The sequence below is a fragment of the Lithobates pipiens genome, unplaced genomic scaffold (assembly GCF_037356315.1).
Source record: "Lithobates pipiens isolate NorthernLeopardFrog02 unplaced genomic scaffold, aLitPip1_a1.2 Scaffold_27, whole genome shotgun sequence".
Lineage (NCBI taxonomy): Eukaryota > Metazoa > Chordata > Amphibia > Anura > Ranidae > Lithobates > Lithobates pipiens.
This window is the reverse complement of record NW_027507788.1, coordinates 12,637,584-12,660,416: the sequence shown is the minus strand read 5'-3', so window position 1 is coordinate 12,660,416 and position 22,833 is coordinate 12,637,584. Positions and strand designations below refer to the sequence as shown.

General features: G+C 43.7%; 1 protein-coding gene and 1 long non-coding RNA gene across 10 annotated transcripts in view; one reads left to right on the top strand and one right to left on the bottom strand.

Moving 5' to 3' along the window:
• Positions 1 to 21,956, top strand: part of LOC143933532 (uncharacterized) — a 28,794-nt gene extending 6,838 nt beyond the window's left edge. Inside the window, exons 2-6 of the mRNA XM_077456443.1 lie at positions 9,508 to 9,561; positions 9,676 to 9,741; positions 15,505 to 15,756; positions 18,834 to 19,020; positions 21,240 to 21,956. Coding sequence (XP_077312569.1) covers positions 9,546 to 9,561; positions 9,676 to 9,741; positions 15,505 to 15,756; positions 18,834 to 19,020; positions 21,240 to 21,570 — 852 coding nt within the window. The 5' untranslated portion in view covers positions 9,508 to 9,545 and the 3' untranslated portion in view covers positions 21,571 to 21,956. The remainder of the gene's footprint in view (positions 1 to 9,507; positions 9,562 to 9,675; positions 9,742 to 15,504; positions 15,757 to 18,833; positions 19,021 to 21,239) is intronic.
• LOC143933537 (uncharacterized) overlaps positions 1 to 22,833 on the bottom strand; it is a 483,729-nt gene that overhangs the window by 347,993 nt on the left and 112,903 nt on the right. The window lies entirely within an intron of this gene.

Below are 22,833 nucleotides of genomic sequence, written 5' to 3'. Positions count from 1 at the left end.
CGTCCCTAGGTGAGTGTTGGGCTTACCACGACTTATGCGTTGACTGCAAAGATTGCAGATGGCAACACTATTGTCAGCAGCGGACACGTTAAAAAAAGCCCACACTACAATCTTGCGAAGTGTATACTGGCACATGGTCTGTGGATAGATAGTGACACAGTACTTGAAAAATTAGATGTTACATGTTTTTCCCGATTTAAAGTTTTATATTGTTGATCGAAAGCACTTCAACTGTATGTCGAATATCTTTCAATAAAACGTTATTGATAAAAAAAAAAAAAAAAGCCCACACTGCGGAGCCATGTGCCGGCATCCTGGGAGCGCCAGATGTGACTATACATGGTCGATGACTCGTTCCTGATACATTAGCAGTCTGCTTTGTCCCTCCTGTGCAATCTAAGTTCTTCCTGCTTCTCCTCCCTATCTGCTGGTCCATATCTCCCTCTGAACTCCCCCCTCTTCCTCTCGTGTGGGCACCCACGTGACATCACTAGACACGTCATCATCAACGTCACCTTCCCCACCGCTATAATTAGAGATCTCGGAGTAGGCAGCAACACTGGGGACCAACCTCCTCCTCGGGCTGATCTGGGTACTGTCGTCAGACTGCTGAGTGGCGGTTGTTGCTACCTCCTCTTCCCCTCTTCCTGATCCAATGCCAAGAGTGGCTGCGCATCAGAAATGTCTTGATATGGATCGGAAAATAATTCCTGTGACTCAAGCGGAAGGTATGTGGTGGTGGTGGTGTTGGTGGTAGTGTCTTTGGGGGTGCACATAGCAGAGAGTGAAGAAGAGGGTGCAGATCGAGAGGATGAGGAGGGTGCAGAAGAGTAAGGCTGAGTGAGCCAATCAACCAAGTCTGGTGCGTCCTTTGACGTAATCGCACGCACCTTCTGCAATTTTCCACTTTGGCTCAAGCCTGTTGCTCCTGCCCTACCCCTACCACCCCTGCGGAAGGGCCTGCCTTTTCCTCTGCCTGTCATTTTTTAAATGACCCTGTGACAAAAGTGTCTAGAGAAGTGCAGTATGTATGTGGAAGAAGGTATATAACACCCCGCTTCAATCTGTTGTTTTTGGGGGCCACTGGTCTATCACACCAGTTACAATACTTTTTTATTTGATTGCGTTTGTCACTCTTTGTAGTATCACTGCAGAACCGCTCAGAAGTCACAATGCTGCACAGTGGAAACGCATCATACTATGCTTTCTATATGTGCAAGTATTTTATACGTGTATTACACAACTATATACTGCACACCAAATAGTACACCTATACCAGTGCTTAAGGACCTTTGTGGAACTAGTAGCTAGGGATTAGCAGACTGTACCTCACTCAACCCTATATACTGTACTACTCTATACCATACCAGTCCTTAAAAGGACCTTTGTGGAACTAGTAGCTAGTGATTAGCAGACTGTACCTCAGTCCCTAGACTGATAAAGGACTGCTGCAGAATAGGGCAGAAGTCAGCAGTAGTGCACCACAACCCTATATATTGTGGACCTATTACAGTCCTTGTAAGGACCTTTGTGGAACTAGTAGCTAGGGATTAGCCGACTGTACTTCACTCAACCCTATATACTGTACTACTCTATACCATACCAGTCCTTAAAAGGACCTTTGTGGAACTAGTAGCTAGTGATTAGCAGACTGTACCCCAGTCCCTACACTGATAAAGGACTGCTGCAGAATAGGGCAGCAGTCAGCAGTAGTGCACCACAACCCTATATATTGTGGACCTATACCAGTCCTTATAAGGACCTTTGTGGAACTAGTATCTAGGGATTAGCAGACTGTACCTCACTCAACCCTATATACTGTACTACTCTATACCATACCATTCCTTAAAAGGACCTTTGTGGAACTAGTAGCTAGTGATTAGCAGACTGTACCTCAGTCCCTACACTGATAAAGGACTGCTGCAGAATAGGGCAGCAGTCAGCAGTAGTGCACCACAACCCTATATATTGTGGACCTATACCAGTCCTTATAAGGACCTTTGTGGAACTAGTAGCTAGGGATTAGCAGACTGTACCTCACTCAACCCTATATACTGTACTACTCTATACCATACCAGTCCTTAAAAGGACCTTTGTGGAACTAGTAGCTAGTGATTAGCAGACTGTACCTCAGTCCCTACACTGATAAAGGACTGCTGCAGAATAGGGCAGCAGTCAGCAGTAGTGCACCACAACCCTATATATCGTGGACCTATACCAGTCCTTATAAGGACCTTTGTGGAACTAGTAGCTAGGGATTAGCAGACTGTACCTCAGTCCCTATACTGATAAAGGACTGCTGCAGAATAGGGCAGCAGTCAAGTATAATATTCTTTCTATATTTGGAAGAAAGAATATTATATGTGTACAACCCTATATACTGTCCTACTCCTATACCATACCAGTCCTTAAAAGGACCTCTGTGGACCTAATAGTAACAGCTAATGATTAAACTGACTGTCCCTCCCTGCTACACACAGTGTCCTGTCACTCCCTGCACTCACTAAAGACAGGCTGCTGGATTTACAAGCACAGCAGTTCACTCAACCGTATATACTGTCCTACTCCTATACCATACCAGTCCTGAAAAGGACCTTTGTGGACCTAATAGTAACAGCTAATGATTAAACTGACTGTCCCTCCCTGCTACACACAGCATCCTGTCCCTCCCTGCTAAAGACAGGCTGCTGAATTTACAAGCACAGCAATTCACTCAACCCTATATACTGTCCTACTCCTATACCATACCAGTCCTTAAAAGGACTTTTGTGGACCTAATAGCGATTTGTGTCACTGCAGTTTCTCCCTGCTCCACACACCAACCTCTCCCTATAGTGACAGAAGAAAGAATGTAAAATGGCCGCCGGATCGGGTCTATTTATAAGTTAGGGGGAATGTCCTGTACCCCATGATGGATGTGTCATCATCGGTCAAAGTTCTTTCACACTGTAAACACATAAGTCCGCCGGGCGAACAGCAGCAATAGTCCGCCGATCGGGCGAATCGCGAACAGGCAAAAATTTGCCGCGAACCGACCGCCGGGCGAACAGTTCAGCCATCCCTAGTGTTGGGATATATTTCTCAATATAGTACAGTGATTGTTCTATTCATGTATAAACAAGTCAAGTCCAACGGGTTCAAATGGGTCAGGGCCTTGAAGCCATGCTAGTTTACAGCGTATAGCCAGTAGGGATGAGCCGAACACCGTCCCCCCCCCCCCCGTTCGGTTCGTACCAGAACCTTCGAACGGACCTAAAATTCGTACGAACTTTAGAACCCTATTAAAGTCTATGGGACTTCGAACATTCGAAATCAAAAGTGATCATTTTAAAGGCTAATATGCAAGCTATGCAACAGACAACACCAGAAATAAGGGGTATCTTCAGTTGTATACTGTGCTGGAGGCACACAACACCCACTTTAACTCCTGCAGATGCCTGTATTAGAGAACACCAGCAATAAAGGATAGATACAGGTGTATACTGTGCTGGAGGCACACACCACCCACTTTAACTCCTGCAGATGCCTGTATTAGAGAACACCAGCAATAAAGGGTAGATACAGGTGTATACTGCACTGTGTTGGGGACACACAACACCCACTTTAACTCCTGCAGATGGCTGTATTAGAGAGCAACAGCAATAAAGGGTAGATACAGGAGTATACTGTGCTGGAGGCACACAGCACCCACTAACTCCTGCAGATGCCTGTATTAGAGAACACCAGCAATAAAGGGTAAATACAGGTGTATACTGCGCTGGAGGCACACATCACCCACTAACTCCTGCAGATGGCTGAGAAAAGAACACACTGTCCCTGCCTATCTAGCTCTTTCTCTGCACACCAACACACTACACAAGGCCGCTGCGCTGGCGGCCTTATATAGTGTGGGGCGTTTACTAAACCCCCTGAGCTATAAGCTTCCTGCCTGTGGCCAATTATGTCTCTCCTCGCTGCCGGCGCTGTGATTGGCCAAGCGGGTCACAGTGCATGCTTGGCCAATCATGAGCCTGCAATGCACTGCGATGGCGTAGTGCATTGTGGACCATTCGTGGCCACACGAATTTGGTGCGAACGGTCTACAAAGTTCTGAATTTGCCGAACAGAAGAAAGGCCGATGTTCGAGTCGAACACCGAGTTCATCCCTAATAGCCAGTAACAGTCACCTTTGCACTACAGAAATGGCTCCCCTCTCCTTTCATCAAATCCAAAACAGATATAGAGGCACTCATGAGTCTTGTCGGGGAGATAAATGAAAAGCAACCGTGTTTTTATTGTTGACGTTTCTATGGAGCTCAGTCCATCTTTCTCATAAGTGATCTGTCAGCATTAAAATTTCCTGGACTCAATGATGCTATGATCTATAAATGTTTTTTTTTGTATTTTAAGGGTTAAATTATTATTTACAATATCATTTTTTTATTTTTTTTGTCTATATTGGTCTTTTATACCATGTGCCCAATAATTTTTATTAATTTATAAGGTTGGATTCCTTCACATGATGCACCTATTATCCATCTTTATTTGATGGGGGGGCCACACGGACGCCCGGGGCACAGCAGTGTTGAAGCGAAGAATCAGTCGCTTTGTCTCTGCTGTGCCTCATTTAAGGTTTTGTGGCCCTTTTTCTAATTCGCATGTACACTAATTATGTTGCGCCATAACGTTGCAGGACTCGGTTTTAATAATTGAGTTTTCCAATATTCAAAATGGCGTTTTTGTGGTCTAGGTAAATATACCATTACCCCTGGGCTTTGCCCTTTCATGTACGAGAGGCACGCATGCGCCTTCCGGGATATTGACACTGGAATGCGTCATTCCCAGAAGTTTTCCTCGACGCTTGACGATTGATAAGCACATGCGCACATAGCTCTGTGCATGACGCTGTACGCGCCATGCACTCCAACCAAACCGGTCAGCTGTTCTATTTGGCCTATCCCTGTAAGCGTCCGCATCCCGGTGGAGACGTCAGACGCCGCTGGTCTGGGAGGGCTACGTAAGCGCGGTGCAATCACTGCTATCGTTCTGCCGGGTCTTATGTGCACATCAGAGTGATTTATCTATCCATCACCCGTTGTCTTGCCTACCCTATCTCCATAACATAGAAGGTACGTTTATACTAACTGCGTCTGAACCTTTTGGAGGCATGGGACATATACATATATCTTTTTGATCGATGGGTCACCACAATGCATATACATATATTTTTTTATATTTCTTTTTTTTTTTTTGAAATTTTCTTGGGCTAGTTCTATATCTATGCTCCAGCTATTGTACTGGCTCGATCCATATCTATAGATGAGGATTATTTTCTTCAATATAGGATCTTTCTGATTCAATCTCATTAATCCCCAATTCAGGTATTTATATAGTATTATCACTTTCATCATTAGCTTTCATGGCATTTTTTAATAATTTATTAATCTGTCCCATTGATACAACTATTTACTGTCTCTTCAGGTTCATTATCCATGCTAGTAGCCTTCCTGTGGTCCCTGTCTATAGGCATACATTACTGTGAGGGATTCCGAACTTTAACCTCCTCTGGCGGTACGATTATTTCGGATTTTAGGAGCTACAATTATTTTGCATGAAAATTTGGCATTTTATATTGTAGTCCTGTAATTCTTAGCAATAACTCTCTTAAATCTGTCCAAACAAGAGTCTAGCAGACATCCCGGGAATGATAAAGTTTGAAAAATTAATTCATAAATTATAATATAATAAATAATTATAAATAATTGTACCAAATAATAATATAACAATAATAAAAATTATTCAATGATGGAATCAAATCAAAAACACTGAAATTTGCTCAGTTGCAGAATTGTCGCTGTCATTACTTTTCAGTATTCGATGACGGATCTCCCCACAAATCGCTATCGCTCAATTCTGCAAGTGATTACAATTTATTATCGCTGTTTTCTAGCTGGTCTAAAATCATTTTTGATGTAAAGGGACAGTTTTGGTTGCTATGGACAATCTCCAGTTTCCAGGCATAAAGAACAGTTTTTATAATATAAAACTGCATGCAGGACACTGTGCAGAACACTAGGGACAAAGGGGATGTGAAATTATTACATACAGCAATGTAATCTGTAAGATTACATTATACTGTATGTATAGTGAGTGTTTCACTTTTTGAATTTGGCGCCGATCTCCGTCCCCGTGTATCACAACGCTTGCAGGTAACGGAGATCGGCTCTGTGATAAATCGAGCGAGACACGGCTCGCTCGTACAGCGTGGGACATCGCTGGATCCGAGGGAGAAGGTAAGTAAACCTCCTCCTGGATCCAGCGATGCAGTCCCGAGTCTGGCTTGGGGTTACCGCTTTTGGTATAAAAATTCCACCCCGAGCCAGACTCGGGAATACCGTCAGGGGGGTTAATCAATTCATACTTACTGGCCAGCAGTATTGTTGGTTCGGGATGTGACTTAATTGCTGGCATTTTTTGGTAAGACCATATATAGACCTACCTTTAAACATTTATATGTTGAAATAATAATAAAAAAATAAATAAATAAATAATTCTGTATAAATAATGTACTCGTTAAACAATTGCCGGCGGTATAGCCGCGCTGCCCCATTGATTTCAATGGGTAGGAGCGGTGAACACACCGCTCCTTCAACACTCCAAACATGCGGCTAACAGGACTTTTTTCACCGTCCTGCCAGCGCACCGCTCCAGTGCGAAAGCCCTCCGGCTTTTACACTGGAGTGAAAGGGGCCGGTTTTTTTCAGGTGTTACACAGGCCCTATTTTTAGTGCTGTGGTGCCTGAAAACCGCCTCGGTGTGAAAGGGGCCTAAAATCCTGTAGGAGCCGCTTCTTTGAGCTCCTTTGAGCTGCGGAGTGCACGAGCCCTTACACATGCAGATTAATGAAGAGCATGGTTGTGTTCAAAACTATTCAGTCACTTATCTCAGATTTCCTGTAATGTATAAGAAGAAGATTTGAAGTAAAGTGAATATTGCAATAATCGGGATTGCATTTTCAACTTTTTGATGTGTGCTTTGTAGAAAACAAAACACACTGGATGTAATTCTGTAAAAAAGTATACTGGCTACAAGGCAGAAGTGTCCCATTTTGTTTTATATATTTATATATTTGTTTTATATAACTGTATATATATATATATATATATATATATATATATATATATATATATACACACACACACACACACACACTACTTTTCTTTTCTTGCTAGGGTTCTAGCACATGCTTACTAAATGGGGGTGTGGGGGGGGGGTCCCGGTTTTGGGGGTCTAGGTAACAGCTCTTAGCCAATTTCGGTCACGGAGCCACAAAATCACATAAAGAGAGAGCATGTATGACAAAAGAAGTCTGTAAATTCTCTAATTGAAAACAACAAAAAAAAGTGCAAGCTCTGCAGGTTAGGTCACACAGATGGCACTGGGGTGTGTGCTGCATTGGATTATTTTGTACAGTCATCCTCCCTGGTACAGGTGCTGCGGTGCAGACTAGTGATTGATCAACAAAAACTTGGAAGGCGACAGGAGAGGGTAGGGGCACATCACCCGAGTCACTCCCTCCCTCAACAGAGCCCCCCTACCACCTTCCTTCGGCACACCTGCCAGCACCCTGGACACACCCTTCATCCTCATTAGCATATGTCTATTGTTAAAAAAATGATATGTCTCTTGTGACGTCATAGCGCACTTCCAGTAGGTGCCAAGAGAGGCAAAGTTCAGATGTGAACCGAGAGGCGGAGGGAACAGATTTCCGACGGGGAAACCGTTCTCGGCAAAGCACCGGCAACTCGCACTCTTCTGAACTTTCCAGAGGGCTGAGGATCTCCTCTCCGGTAGTCCGTCCTCCTCCTCCTCCCGGTAGGATGTCCCTCCAACATTGTATCTTTATATCTCTAACTCTTCTATCTGATCTCTATAGATGTGATATAGGAAGGATTGTATGAAAGGCTGTGTATTTATAACGGAGGTGCACATTCCATGCAGGTCAGGCTGCTTGGAGGACAATGTTCATTTTATGAGAAATCCGTTCACTTAGCAAATACAATAAAATGATGTGTGATGTAATCAAGATTGCAATGGGATTAGCTATATACAGGGAACCAGGTTATGTGATCAAATCACACCTAATGTATACCTTTTATAATGTATGATTTATATATGAGGGATATAATTGTTGGTATTTTTGTTACCTTATACTTAAAGAAAAAAAATAATAATAATAAAAAAGTCCAAAAGACACAATAGTTAAATGTTATGTTCCAAATAGCATAGCTAACACACACACACACACATATACATATACATATATATATATATATATATATATATATATATATATATATATATATATATATATATATATACAGACATATAAGCTATACACACATATATATGTATACTGTATATACAGACATATATACTATACACACACATATATATCTATATAGATAGATATAAATATAGATATGTGTGTGTGTTAGCTAGGCTATTTGGAACATAACATTTAACTATTGTGTTTTTGGACTCTTAAATACATTTTAAAGTGGTTGTAAACCCTGTTACACCACTTTTACCTACAGGTAAGCATATAATAAGGCTTACCATCAGAACATTTTGGGCCCTGACAAAGCTTTAGGCCTCAGTCTGACTACCAACATTTCCCAGGGCTTGCCCATTGGCCACCCTACTGAATCTGCACACCGGCCACCCCACCTGTACACACTCAGCCCCTCTCAATCCGGTATAGATGTCAGCCCCCCTTACACCTGTATATATGTCAGCCCCTCTCACACCTGTATATATGTCAGCCCCCCTTACACCTGTATATATGTCAGCCCCCCTTACACCTGTATATATGTCAGCCCCTCTTACACCTGTATATATGTCAGCCCCCTCACCCCTGTATACATGTCAGCCCCCCTCACCCCTGTATACATGTCAGCCCCCCCCCCATACACCTGTATAAAGGGTGGCAGACATTGCAAGCTCGCTGGACAGGTAAGTGTCCTTATTAAAAGTCAGCAGCTACAGTGTTTGGAGCTGCTGACTTTAAAAAAAAAATTGCGGCCGGAACACCCCTTTAAGAAATGTGGAGAGACTGAAATCAGCAGAGTGGAGAGAGATACAACATCACGCTATTGCAGACTTATAAATCTTATTTAAAGAATAAAAAACAAAACAAAACAAAAAACATACAACCTATGATGAGAACATGCCATCCATCTCTCAACTTAGAGAGCCTGAAACAGTTCTGATGAGGAGTTCACCAAGCCAAGGCAAAAATCTTGGAGGCATGGATGTTCCTACAACCCTAGACAGTGACCATAAAGACCTTGGAAAATCTAGATAGATAGATAGATAGATAGATAGATAGATAGATAGATAGATAGATAGATAGATAGATAGTCTATACATTTTCAAGGTTTTGTATAGAAGAGGGGAGGATCAGCACCCCTGTACATTCATTTTTTTCTTTCTCTTGGTGACATTTCCCTTGACTTCATGTCATAGAGTTGCAGCAGGAAGTGAGAAGAAGGCTCTACAAAGTGATGGAAATCCCCTCTGGTATGTATTTATTCATTAATATATGTATTAATTATGTATTTATTATTTTTTTATTATTATTATACAAAATGATATACAGTAATTATCCCTGACCTATATTTCTCTTTTGTTCAGGATCGAAACGGCTAGTAAATTTGATGATGGCCATTTATCTATGTTCTACAATTTCGATGGTGTTTTGTGAGTACAAATAACAAATATAGGTTGTACATGTTTATTCAAATAGTCCTGGTGAAATACAACATAAATAAAAATATATACATGTTGCACAATCATATAAATCACCAACGGGAAGCCAGCCGTGTGTCAGAATATTCCATCCCTTCATAAAACCTTAAAGTGGTGTTGCCACCAAAAAATTAAAAGCTGCTTAAAATTCGTAAAAAAAAATAAAAAAAAAATTATTGGCAAAAAAAAAAAATTTTTACTCACCTCTAAATACCTGTTGCTAGGGGGTCCCTTGTAGTCTGCCGGGCTGGTGACATCACTTCCCCTCGCGCCGCACATTCACCTGGGACCTGTCACGTGTCCCAGGTGACTGTGCGGCGTATCACGGCGCCCTTCACCGCTCGCGCATGTGCAGTGGATGCCCGGCTGTGAAGCCACAGCCGGGTGCCCACAGTACGCATGACGGCGCCGCGAGCGGAGCGGGGAACGAGGGGGGGGGGTTCGTTCCCCCGCATCACTGGACCCTGGGGCAGGTAAGTGTCTGATTATTAAAAGCCAGCAGCTGCAGTATTTGTAGCTGCTGACTTTTATTTTATTTTATTTTTTTTAGGGGGTACCCCACTTTAAAGCCAGCTATACGTGGATTGAAATTCATCTGGTTCAGCATGGTCGGATTTTCTCCACTCGATCAGCACCGCGGGCGATAGCCTGCAATGCTAAGCAGTGTATTCTGATGGCAGGGAAGTCTCAGAATACAAAGTCTCAGCAGGGAGGATTTGATGCACCCCATACTTTTTCACATAGTTTGGTGGGCCGGGATCTGGGGGGGGGCCCTTATTAAAGGTTGTGGTATGGATTTTGGGGGGGACCCCACGCTAGGTGACGGGGCTCGCAAGGTGTCAATCTCACCGATGAAAGCTGTGAGATTGACTTCCCTTGAGTTCCATCGTACCTGGAGTCACGTTCAAAATGAACGGACGGGCAAGTCCGTTCATTTTGAAAGTCCGTCAGGATGTCCGTCAGACCTAGTCTGCCAGAAAGTCTGTTCGTGTGTATGCAAGTCAGCTGGTTCGGACAATCCATCGTACCTCCGCCGAAAGTCCGCTGAATCGAATCGACCTAGTCCATATATAAGTCTGGTCATGTGTACACGCCATTAGTACTTTTGGCACATGTTCTTATACCTGGGTCTTTTGCCAGTTGCTTAGGGTGACACGTGTGGCTGAATTGTTCAATATCTGAAATAAGGGGTGGGCAGGAGGGACAGCTGCCCTTGGGCACACTGAAGCTAGGGGGCAGAGAATGGACATAGGGCAGTAAAGCCATTCTACAGTAAGCATTAACAGTGGGGGAGGGGCACAGTTCCGCATCCTTGCCATGGGCACTAGATGAACCCGTCCTGGTACTGTGGAAATATTGTTCATCATACTGTCATGTATGCACCCACCCCCTTTCAACAATTGCTGTTTAGAGGTGTAACCAATTTTCATCTATATATGATACAAGGCCACTTGGGTGGGTGACTCTTGTATTGTATTTCCTTTTTGATTTTCAATAAAAAAAACGTTGTACCAGAAAAAAGGAGAAAAGGATGCAGTGTGCACACCTGGAGAGCCGTAAAGGAACCCTTTCTTCTTAGGCCGCGTACACACGGGCGGACTGTCTGCCCAACTAAGTTCGTTAGACAATCCGACAGACAGTCCGTTCAAAATTTGCATGAACTGACTTGACCACACACAATGAACAGACAGTCTGCTGAAAGCGTGCGCGATGACGTGAACGGCACGTACGACGGGACGAGAAATTCGACGTCCAATACACTGCAATGCAACCTTTCGCCGTGTAAATCCTTTCTGAGCATGCGCCAAACTTAGTCTGTTGAACTAGCCTACTCACGAGCGGATTGTCCGCTGAAACCAAGTTTGGACGGACTGTCTTACGGAAATTCCGTAAGACTTTGTTCGTCAGACTGTCCGCTGAAAAAGTCCGCTGAAGCCCACACACAAGCGGATTGTCCGCTGAAACACTGTTCAGCGGACTAAGTTGGGCAGACAGTCCGCCCGTGTGTACGCGGCCTTAGGCCGCGTACACACAGGCGGACTGTATGGCCTACTTAGTCTGCCGAAACACATTTCAGCAGACAGTCCGCTCGTGTGTGGGCTTCAGCGGACTTTTTCAGCGTGCAGTCTGGCGTACTAAGTATTTCGGAATTTCCGTAATATTGTCCGTCATACTTTGGTTTCAGCGGACAATCCGCTCGTCAGTAGGCTAGTTCGACGGACTAAGAATGGCGCATGCTCAGAAAGGATTTACACGGCGGAAGGTTGCATTGCTGTGTATTGGACTTCCTATTTCTAGTCCCGTCGTACGTGCCGTTCACGTCATCGCGCAAGCTTTCAACGGACTGTTTGTGTATCCGTGTGTGGTCAAGTCCGTTCAGTGGAAAGTACGCCGGATTGTCCGTCAGATTGTATGACGGACTAAGTACGCCATACAATCCGCCCGTGTGTACACGGCTTTACCCTGATCCTTAGTTGTGGCTCGGCAGAGCTTTTGAAACAGTCCACAGATCTCCCAACAATGTGTATTTCAGAGCATCAGCTGATGCAAAATTGTCCACTATGAAGTATCTCATCATCATTATCAATCGAACTTACCCCTGCCTGGGAAGGTTTGATCTGATCTTGCCTCTTTCATTCTTTGGATTTCAGTTCTTACAATCATGGATGATCAGCACCATGGCCATTAACCTAGGGCAGCCTGCCTAGAAATGCCAACTTTCCCCAGATTAACCTGGATCTACCCGAATGGCAGCTTCAGGTGCCCCTCGGTTGCATGATTATTGATCTCCATTTGAATCTTACTGAAATTTCTGACTGACATTTCTGAAAGCTGGAACTTCTAGTGTGCTGAACTGGCCTGTGGAATTCCACCAGGCCATTCATCAAGGCCGGGGCGTACCTACAGGGGTTGCAGGGGGTCGCAATTGTGAGCCCCCCCCCCCAGTATGCCTGGATAGGAGGAGTGGCGGGGGTGACTGTAGTGGGCATTCAGCAGTTGCAGGAGGAAAATAGAGAGTGCCCCTACTGCTCCCCCTGCTTCCCCCTGTTGCCTCTCTTGTGCTCTCCAGCCCCCCTGTGCTGTTTCCCAGCCCCCATGCTCTCTTCCAGCCCTTCTCTCATCCCCCACAGCTCTGCCAGATTCCCACCTCTCCCACTGGCTACTGCAGGCAATCTGTCAGGATGGAGAGCGGGGAAGGGGCAGAAAAATGTGTAGTTTTCTGGCCTTCCTTTTCTGAATGGAGAGTCAGTGATCTGTACTGATCACAGACTCTGTCCATTTATAACTGAAACATAGCAAACTGTGTTTACTAGGCTTCAGTGTGCAAGTGAACAGGAGGCTCTGTAGAGAGTTATTCCTGTCCATTCAGTGCAGCTGAGGCTGCAGAAATGAAGACTTAGGCTGCGTACACACGGGCGGACTGTCTGTCCAACTTAGTCCGCTGAAACGTGTTTCAGCGGACAGTCTGCTCGTGTGTGGGCTTCAGCGGACTTTTTCAGCGGACAGTCTGGCAGACTAAGTCTTTCGGAATTTCCATAATACTGTCCGTCCAACTTTGGTTTCAGCGGACAGTCCGCTCGTGAGTAGGCAAGTTGGACGGACTAAGTATGGCGCATGCTCAGAAAGGATTTACACGGCGAAAGGTTGCATTGCTGTCTATTGGACTTCCGATTTCTAGTCCCGTCGTACGTGCTGTACACGTCATCGCGCAAGCTTTCAACGGACTGTCTGCTCATCGTGTGTGGTCAAGTCCGTTCATTCGAAAGTAGAACGGACTGTCCGTCGGATTGTCTGACAGACTAAGTTGGCCAGACAGTCCGCCCGTGTGTACGCGGCCTTAGGGCTGTGTCCTCAATCTCATTTTTCTGTCTCAGTGGTGAAACATCAAGGGGTCTGTTTAGACTCCTGATATCTCACCAAAGATCCCCAAAGGGGCTCCTAAAAATAAATTGAAAAAAAAAAAATAATATTGTAAAAGTATAACAAAAAAGAAAATAACAAAAAGAAAAAAACGACTGACACCAGTGGCGGAACTACCAGGGTCACAAAAGTTGCACTTGTGACTGGGCCCTAGCGTTTCCACCACCGGACTTAGAGGGATGGGCCTTGGCCAGGGGTCAGGTGGGCCCTTTATGGTTTCTTTCACTTGGGCCCTGATGGTTCTAGTTACACCACTGATCAAGTTATTTTGATATCCGCATAACTCCACCCAAGTGCCAGTTCACTGGACTGGGCTGAGGGCTCTGGAGAGGAGTACTGTGGCCGGATGCTGTGATGTTTTAAGGAAGGTATGTATAGCCCCCTGCTGGCCTCTCCCCCCAGCCGTGATCTGCCTGTTTTGCATAATGTAGCACAGGGACCCAGTGAAGATGTCATTAGGTTTAAAATAAAGTATGTTATTTGTTTTTTTTAATTCAGTATGAGTTTGCTTGGGGGTTGAGGGAGGGGGTGAAACCAGTAAAGGCAAATATAAGAAGATTAACCACTTGAGACCCGCACTACGTCTATTGACGTCATGGGGTTCGCTGGTTATATCTAAATGATGCCTGAGGCCACAGACATCATTCAGATATTGCCGTTTTCAGCCGGCGATTCCCTACACCATAGGAACGATCATAGCGGCTGTTCCGCCACTTGATCGTTCTTACGGGCGGCGGGAGGGGACTCACGGCCGGTGAGTTGGTAGAAGCCCTCCGGTGCTTCTACCGACTCACCGTTTCCATCGGTGAGTCGGTCACAGGATCCGCCGGGATCCGCCGGCCCCAGCAAGTGATCATAGAGATTTCCGGCAGACTAAATTGTCCCCGGAGTCTCTATGATCGTTCGGAGGCCGGGCGCGATGTTATGACGTCACGCCCGGCCTCGGTATTCAAATTAACGGCGCCGATCTGGCTAGGAAGCCATGATCGTTTTTTTTTTTTGTTTTTTTTTGTTTTGTTTTTTTATTCTTCCCAGCCTAGAGGTGAGATATTTCACTGTAAATAGGTCTGATCGTGCCATATTCCTATTACAAGGGATGTTTACATTCCTTGTAATAGGAATAAAAGTAAATTTTTTTTTATTTATTTTTTTAAGTGTAAAACTAAAAAAAAAAAAAAAAATTAATAAAAAAAAAAAAATTTTAAGCGCCCCTGTCCCCGTGAGCTCGCACCCAGAAGCGAACGCATACGTAAGTCCCGCCCACATATGAAAACGGTGTTCAAGCCACACATTTGAGGTATCGCCGCGAATGTTAGAGCGAGAGCAATAATTCTAGCCCTAGACCTCCTCTGTAACCCAAAATATGTAACCAGTAAAAAATTTTAAAGCGTCGCCTATGGGGATTTTTAAATACCAAAGTTTGGCGCCATTCCACGAGCGCGTGCAATTTTGAAGCGTGACATGTTTGGTATCTATTTACTCGGCGTATCCTCCTGTTTCACATTATGCAAAAAAATTGGGCTAACTTTACTGTTTTTTTTTTTTTTTTTAAGCATGAAAAAAACGCGTTTTAAAAATTGCTGCGCAAATACCGTGCGAGATAAAAAGTTGCAATGACCGCCATTGTATTCTCTAGGGTCTTTGCTAAAAAAACATATATAATGTTTGGGGGTTCTATGTAATTTTCTAGCAAACAAATTAGGAATTTTACATGTAGGAGAGAAATGTCAGAATTGGCCTGGGTCCGAAGTGATTAAACTTCAGCCTTAACCTATATTGTATTTTGTTTTGCAGGCTCGGGTGGAGAGTGGCGCGTCTGCATGTTCTGCGTAGGAGGGCTGTATGGAAAGAACCTGAGCTTTCACATAGGAAAAAGGGACAACTGTGATCTTCCAGCGGCCCATTCTTACAGTGCCGTGACCTGTGATGATAACCAATCCATGGCCATTCTGGTGTCAGACAATTGTACAGCGCTGATCACCCGCCAAACTTCAATGGTGCACTTAGAACGGAAGGTGGGAGACCCAGATCTTCCAAGTTATTCTGGTACGTTGAATACTGGGGAAAAAACTGGGAGAGGGTCGGGTATAAAGGAAAAGGTGCACTAGAAGGCTGGGGAAAGGTTAGAACTTTTATTAATGTCTGTCTTCTACTTCTGTGATATCCTTGGAACCCAACATGAGCAGATATCTTACCACAGCTACCTTCAGAACAGGAGTAGAGGTTCATTTTCTTGGTGGGACATTTGTACCAGTGTCTATATCCCCCATGTTTTAACTACTTCAACACCGGGCAAAGTCCGACACTTCTAACATATATGTAAAAATCTGAATTTTTTTTTTTGCTAGAAAATTACTTAGAATGCCCAAATACCGTATATACTCGAGTATAAGCCGAGATTTTCAGCCTCTTTTTTGAGGCTGAAAGTGCCCCCTCGGCTTATACTCGAGTCACCGCTGTCTGACTGCTCGATCAGCGTATCGAGCAGACAGACGGCGGACATTAAAATTCAAAAGCCGCGCCTCCTTCTCCGCCTCCGCCTGTGATAGGCGGAACACTGAATTTCCCAGAAGTCAGTGTTCCGCCTATCACGGACATCCGCTCATTCTCATACTACGGACGAGGATGAGAGGCTGCTGGGAAATTGAGTGTTCCGCCTATCACAGGCGGAGGCGGAGGCGCGGCTTTTGAATTGTAGAATGGCCGCCGAGAAGAGCGGCGATCCATCGGCACGACACGGGACGGAGGAGGCACGGGACGGAGGAGGCACGGGACGGAGGAGGCACGGGACGGAGGAGGCACGGGACGGAGGAGGCTCGGGACGGAGGAGGCTCGGGACGGAGGCTCGGGACGGAGGCTCGGGACACAGGTAGGCTGGACACACACACAAGGCTGCACGGACACACACACAGGGATGGATGGATGGACACACACACACACACACACACACACACACACACACACACAGGGATGGATGGATGGATGGATGGATACACACACACACACACACACACACAGGGATGGATGGATGGATGGATGGATACACACACACACACACACACACACACAGGGATGGATGGATGGATGGATGGATACACACACACACACACACACACACACACACAGGGATGGATGGATGGATGGATACATACACACACACACACACACACACACACACACACACACAGGGATGGATGGATGGATGGACACACACACAGGGATGGATGGACGGACACACACACAGGGATGGATGGATGGATGGACACACACACAGGGATGGATGGACACACAAGGATGGACAGGCATGTCTCACCCTCGGCTTATACACGAGTCAATAAGTTTTCCAGTTTTTTGGGGGTAAATTGGGGGCCTCGGCTTATATTCGGGTCGGCCTATACTCGAGTATATACGGTATATATTTTATGCAGGGGCCCTAGAGAATAAAATGGTGGGTGTTGCGATATTTTTTATTTTTTTATGTCAAATGGTATTTGCGCAATGGTTTTTTAAAATGCAATTTTTTTGAAAATAGTGAATTTTAATGCACAAAAACGCAATATAATGCACAATTGTTTGATAAAGTATAAAAGATACTGAGATTGATTTACCAAAATTGGAGAATGCAAAATCTGGTGCAGCTTCTTAGCTGCTAAGATTACTTTTACATGGAAGGGAATCGCTGACCCTAAAAAAAATGATCTCCAAAAATCTCCATAGGCGACACTTTATATAAATTAACTTATTTGTTATTTTGTTAAATACTGTAAATATCATTGAAAGCATTGTGCTGTATCTGTAAGTGCAAAAAATACCTGTTGATCCTGCCAGAAATTCAGAGCTGTCCTGTACACACTCCCTGTGTTATCTCGTGGAGTCTATATTTTGGCCTCCTAGGCCAGGGGTCTTCAAACTACGGCCCTCCAGTTGTTCAGGAACTACAATTCCCATCATGCTTAGTCAGGTCTGTGAATGTCAGAGCTTTACAATGCCTCATGGGATGTGTAGTTCTGCAACAGCTGGAGGGCCGAAGTTTGAGGATCCCTGTCCTAGGCTTTATCTTGGACTACAGAATAATCAGCATCTATTTTGTAGAGCTCTGAGAGTGCAAGTAATTGAGTAGTTCAAAAGACACTGGGCAGGGCTTATACCACTCAGTACACAAAAAATGCATAGTCAACAGGACTTAGGAGCTGAGTGCATTTCTTGCAAATAAAGTGGTTCTAAAGTAAGTGTTAATTATGTATTAATGTAAAAAAAAATCCTTACGCCTTGCCCCCTCCCCCATTCCCTCAACACTTACCTGGCTCCTCCATCGATCCAGTGCTGTACTGGTCTGGAGCATGCCAACATGGGTGCCCCCCTCAACACATGGCTTGTTGAGGGGGGACCCACAGGAAAGGAAGAGCGGAGAGTGCTGGTGGGGGACACTAGAGGAGATGGTAAGGGGGGGCGGATCTATGCAATTCAATTGGGCAATGGGCAGCACAGTGGTGTAGTGGTTAGCACTCTCACCTAGCAGTAAGAAGGGTCGCTGGTTCAAATCCCAACCACGACACTACCTGCCTGGAGTTTGCATGTTCTCCCTGTGCCTGCGTGGGTTTCCTCCAGGTACTCCGGTTTCCTCCCACAATCCAAAGACATGCAGGTAGGTTAATTGGCTTCTGTCCAAAATTGGCCCCTAGTATATGAATGGGGACCTTGGATTGTTGGATCCTTGAGGGTAGGGACTGATGTGAGTGTGCAATGTACAGGGATGGGGACAGTTGTAGACACTCACTCAGGTTGAACTGGATGGACTGGTGTCTTTATTCAACCTTACTAACTATGAAACTATGAATTGCACAGAGCAGGCAAGTATAACATCTTTTTAATTTGTTTAAAATTGTAATTTTGCCTTTACAATAACTTTAACATGTGTGTGTTTTTTTTTGTTGTGCTTGGAGGGTTTTTAAGAGGATAAGTATAGGGGAAATGTGTATGTATTGCAGAGATGTACTGCAAAATGTTTTTTTTTTTTTGTTTGTTTTTTGAATTTATTTTGTCTTAAAATGTGCTTTAATTTATAATAGAGAGGTGCTACAATAATTCAATAATATCAAACATTTTTCTTATCTTTCTCGCAGAGACTTTCGGTGACCAAAAAAATGCAACCGAATATGTGCTTTCTAAAATAACTCCAAAGCGAAATTATGTAGGAACTACGAAACCTGAGACTGGCTTTGACCTCAATTATTTGTGGCTAATTGTTCCTGCTATAGTTGTAGTAGTAGCTGTAGTTGTAGCAATCGCAGATGGCAGATTCATCCAATGGTAAGGAACAGTCATTATTTTTTATTCTTTTGGAAAGTGTAACTCTGGCTTTGTAAAACATAAAAATGCAGGACTCTCATTTCACAAAGCTACACTCCAGGATAACGCTTTCTATTTTTAAAAAAGTGACAGTTATTTTTAGCACTAGTCCAATGAAATTTAAAAATGAGTCACATGGCTAAAATAAAATATATTTTAGCCTGGTATCAAAGCTTTATGAATTGAGCCCTAATGTGTCATAGCGGCCATTTTATAACATTTTTAGGATGTTAACGAGGAGGGCCGTTAAAAAAATAAAATAAATTAAAAGTCAGCAGCTGCAAACACTGCAGCTGCTGACTTAAAGCGGAGGTCCACCCTAAAGTGGACCTTCCGCTCATCGGAACCCTCCCCCCCTCCGGTGCCACAATCGGCACCTTTCAGGGGGGAGGGGGGTGCAGTTACCTGGATAATCCAGGTAACTGCACCCACTTCCGGGATAGCTCTCTGCGGAAAGGGGCGTAACTTACGCCCCTTTCTGCAAGTGCCCGCCCCTTCCCGCAAGTGCCCCGCTGCCTGCTGGGAAACACACAGATCCCAGAGGCAGCGGGGACCATCCTTATTGCGCAGCGCGATTCACGCATGCGCAGTAGGGAACCGGGAAATGAAGCCGAAAGGCTCCATTTCCTGATTCCCATACCCAAGATGGCGGCGGCAGGACCCGACAGACGACCTAGACGACCTGTAGCCTCCCTGGCGGTATTCCCGAGTCTGGCTCGGGGTGAGAATTCAGTACCATAAGCGGTATTCCCGAGCCAGACTCGGGATCGCATCGCTAGATCCATGTAGAGGTTTACTTGTCCCCTGGATCCAGCAATGTCTCCCCGCTGTGATCAGTGAGCCGCCATGTCTCGCTCGATCTGTCAGTGCCGAGGTCCGTTCCCTGCGAGCATTGCGATGCACGGGGACGGAGTTTGCTGCCAAATTCAAAAAGTAAAAACCACAGTATAGATACAGTATACTGCAATATTACAGATTACAGTACTGTATCAAATAATTACACATCCCTTTTGTCCCTAGTGGTGTGTCCAGTGTACTGCATGCAGATTTATATTATAAATACTGTTCTTTATGCCAGGAAACTGGAGATTGTCCATAGCAACCAAAAAATGACCGTTTACATCAAAAGTGCTTTTAGACCAGCTAGAAAACAGCGATGATAAATTGGAATCACTTGCAGAATTGAGTGATAGCGATTCGTGGGGAAATCAGTCATCAAACACTAAAGTAATGATAGCGACAATTCTGCAACTCGGCATATTTCAGTGTTTTTTGATTTGATTACATTATTGAATAATTTTTATTATATTATTTGTTATAACTATCTATAGTTATTTAAAATAGATAGATCTATCTATCTATCAATCATCCCGGGATGTCTATTATGCCGAGTACACACGATCGGAATTCTCGTTGGAAAAAGCTCTGATGGTTTTCCCGACGGAATTTGGCTCAAGCTGTCTTGCCTACACACGGTCACAACAAATTCCGATCGTTTATAACGCGGCGACCTACAACACATATGATGTGACTAGAAAAAGGACGTTCAATAGCCAGTAGCCAATAGCTTCTGTCTCATAGTTGAATCTGAGCATTGCGCGATTTTTGGCGTGTCGGAATTGCATATACACGATTGGAATTACCGATAGAAAGTTTTTCCATCTGGAAAATTGAGAACATGCTATCAATTTTTGGCTGGCGGAAATTCGGACAGCTAAATTCTGATGGAGCGTACACACGGTCGCATTTTCCGATGAAAAGCTCTCATCGGTCTTTTTCTGTCCGGAATTCCGATCGTGTGTGTACGCGGCATAAGACTCTTGTTTGGACGGATTTAAGTGAATTATTTCTAAGAATTACAGGCCTACAATATAAAGCGTCAAATTTCCATGCAAAATAATGGTACCGCTTTCAGCACCTAAAATCTGAACTAATCGTACCGCCAGGGAGGTTAATAAGGAAAACTAAATTTAAAAAAATGGAGGTTTCCATCTCTTGGATGTGGTACCATATACTCATAACTGATCATATCAACAAAATGGAGAAGTCACTGCAGAGTTTAGATAACAGTGGCCATTATAATACAAGAATTCATACTTTCTATAGATCATGCCTTTCACTGTATATATAATATTATCTGTATGCCCTACAACTGATGGAAATACAATTTTTTTCTGTAGGTGCAAAAATAAATGCCGGTCCTCAGAAATATCTTCTCCAGAGGAAGGCGTGGAGCTGAATGCAGTGGAGGTCATTGATGCAGTGGAGGTCACTGATGCAGTGGAGGTCACCGATGCAGTACAGGTCACCGATACAGTACAGGTCACCGATACAGTACAGGTCACTGATGCAGTGGAGGTCACTGATGCAGTACAGGTCACAGATGCAGTACAGGTCACTGATAGAACCCCAAATGGTATCAATGGACATGCCACGCACAATGGAATCTCTTCAGAGTCCCCGATCGTTGGGGGTGAACAAAAAAAAATGAATGATGCCAGAAAACTATGATGAACATAGCACTTTCATGGGATGTGGAAATCTTTTTAAAGTGGACCTTCAGTCATTTTTTTTACCTTTCCATTTATTAAATCTTCTGCCCTTGTTGTTTTAACTTTGGATATTAAAACTTGAAAAAAATGAAAAAAAAATTTTTTTTGCCAGTAAACCCATTGTAAAGACCAATTCCTGTTTCTTATCTGAAAAAAAGTTGAATCTTATGACACCATGCACAGCTCTCTCACACTTGTGAGAGTTTGGCAGGAAAGGGCGGGGGGGGAGTCAATAATAGCTGCACAGCTCGAGGTGTACCTCTGTGTAAATCCAGGGAGTGAACAGGCAGAAGCTTCCAGACTCATTGGATGGAGATTTCTGCAGCATATTTGGCAAGTACAAAATCACAGTATATATATATATATATATATATAAAATAATATGCAAAGTGGTTGGGGGGAAGCTTCAGAAGGCAAAGATTTTTTTTTATTACAAACTATGTGAGCAGACCGCAGTTCCGCTTTACAGCGAAGAGGGGTTTTGCAGAGTTTGATTTCTAGTTGAAGACACCTTGGAAGTTATCCTGTCTACAGGAGAGGATTTTATTTGGATGGAAGAAAAGGACTGTAATAAATTGTGTATATATATATATATATATATATATATATATATATATATAATTAGGATATACAAATTCTTGAAATGATTATGTTTATTTAAATGTATGATAAGTATTAAATTGATTTGTTACATTGATGTAAGACTTGACAGTTAATCATTTTGTATGCCATATGGTGTTATTGTTTAACCACTTAAGGACCGGAAGGATTTGCCCCCTTAATGACCAGGCTATTTTTGTGATACGGCACTGCGTTGCTTTAACTGACAACTGCACGGTCGTGCGATACTGTACCCAAACAAAATGTATGTCCTTTTTTTTTTCCCCGCAAATGGAGCTTTCTTTTGGTGATATTTGGTCACCTCTGCGTTTTTTATTGTTTGCACTATAACCAAAAAAATCTACAATTTTGAAAAAAAACACAATATATATATATATTTTTTTTACTTTTTGCTATAATAAATATCCAAAAAATCCTAAAAAATAATTTCTTTATCAGTTTAGGCCAGTATGTATTCTTCTACATATTTTTGGTAAGATCGCAATAAGCGTATATTGATTGGTTTGTGCAAAAGCGACTACTAAATAGGGGATAGATTTATTGCATTTTTTTTTTTTTTTTTTTTACTAGTAATGGCGGCGATCTGTAATATTTAGTGGGA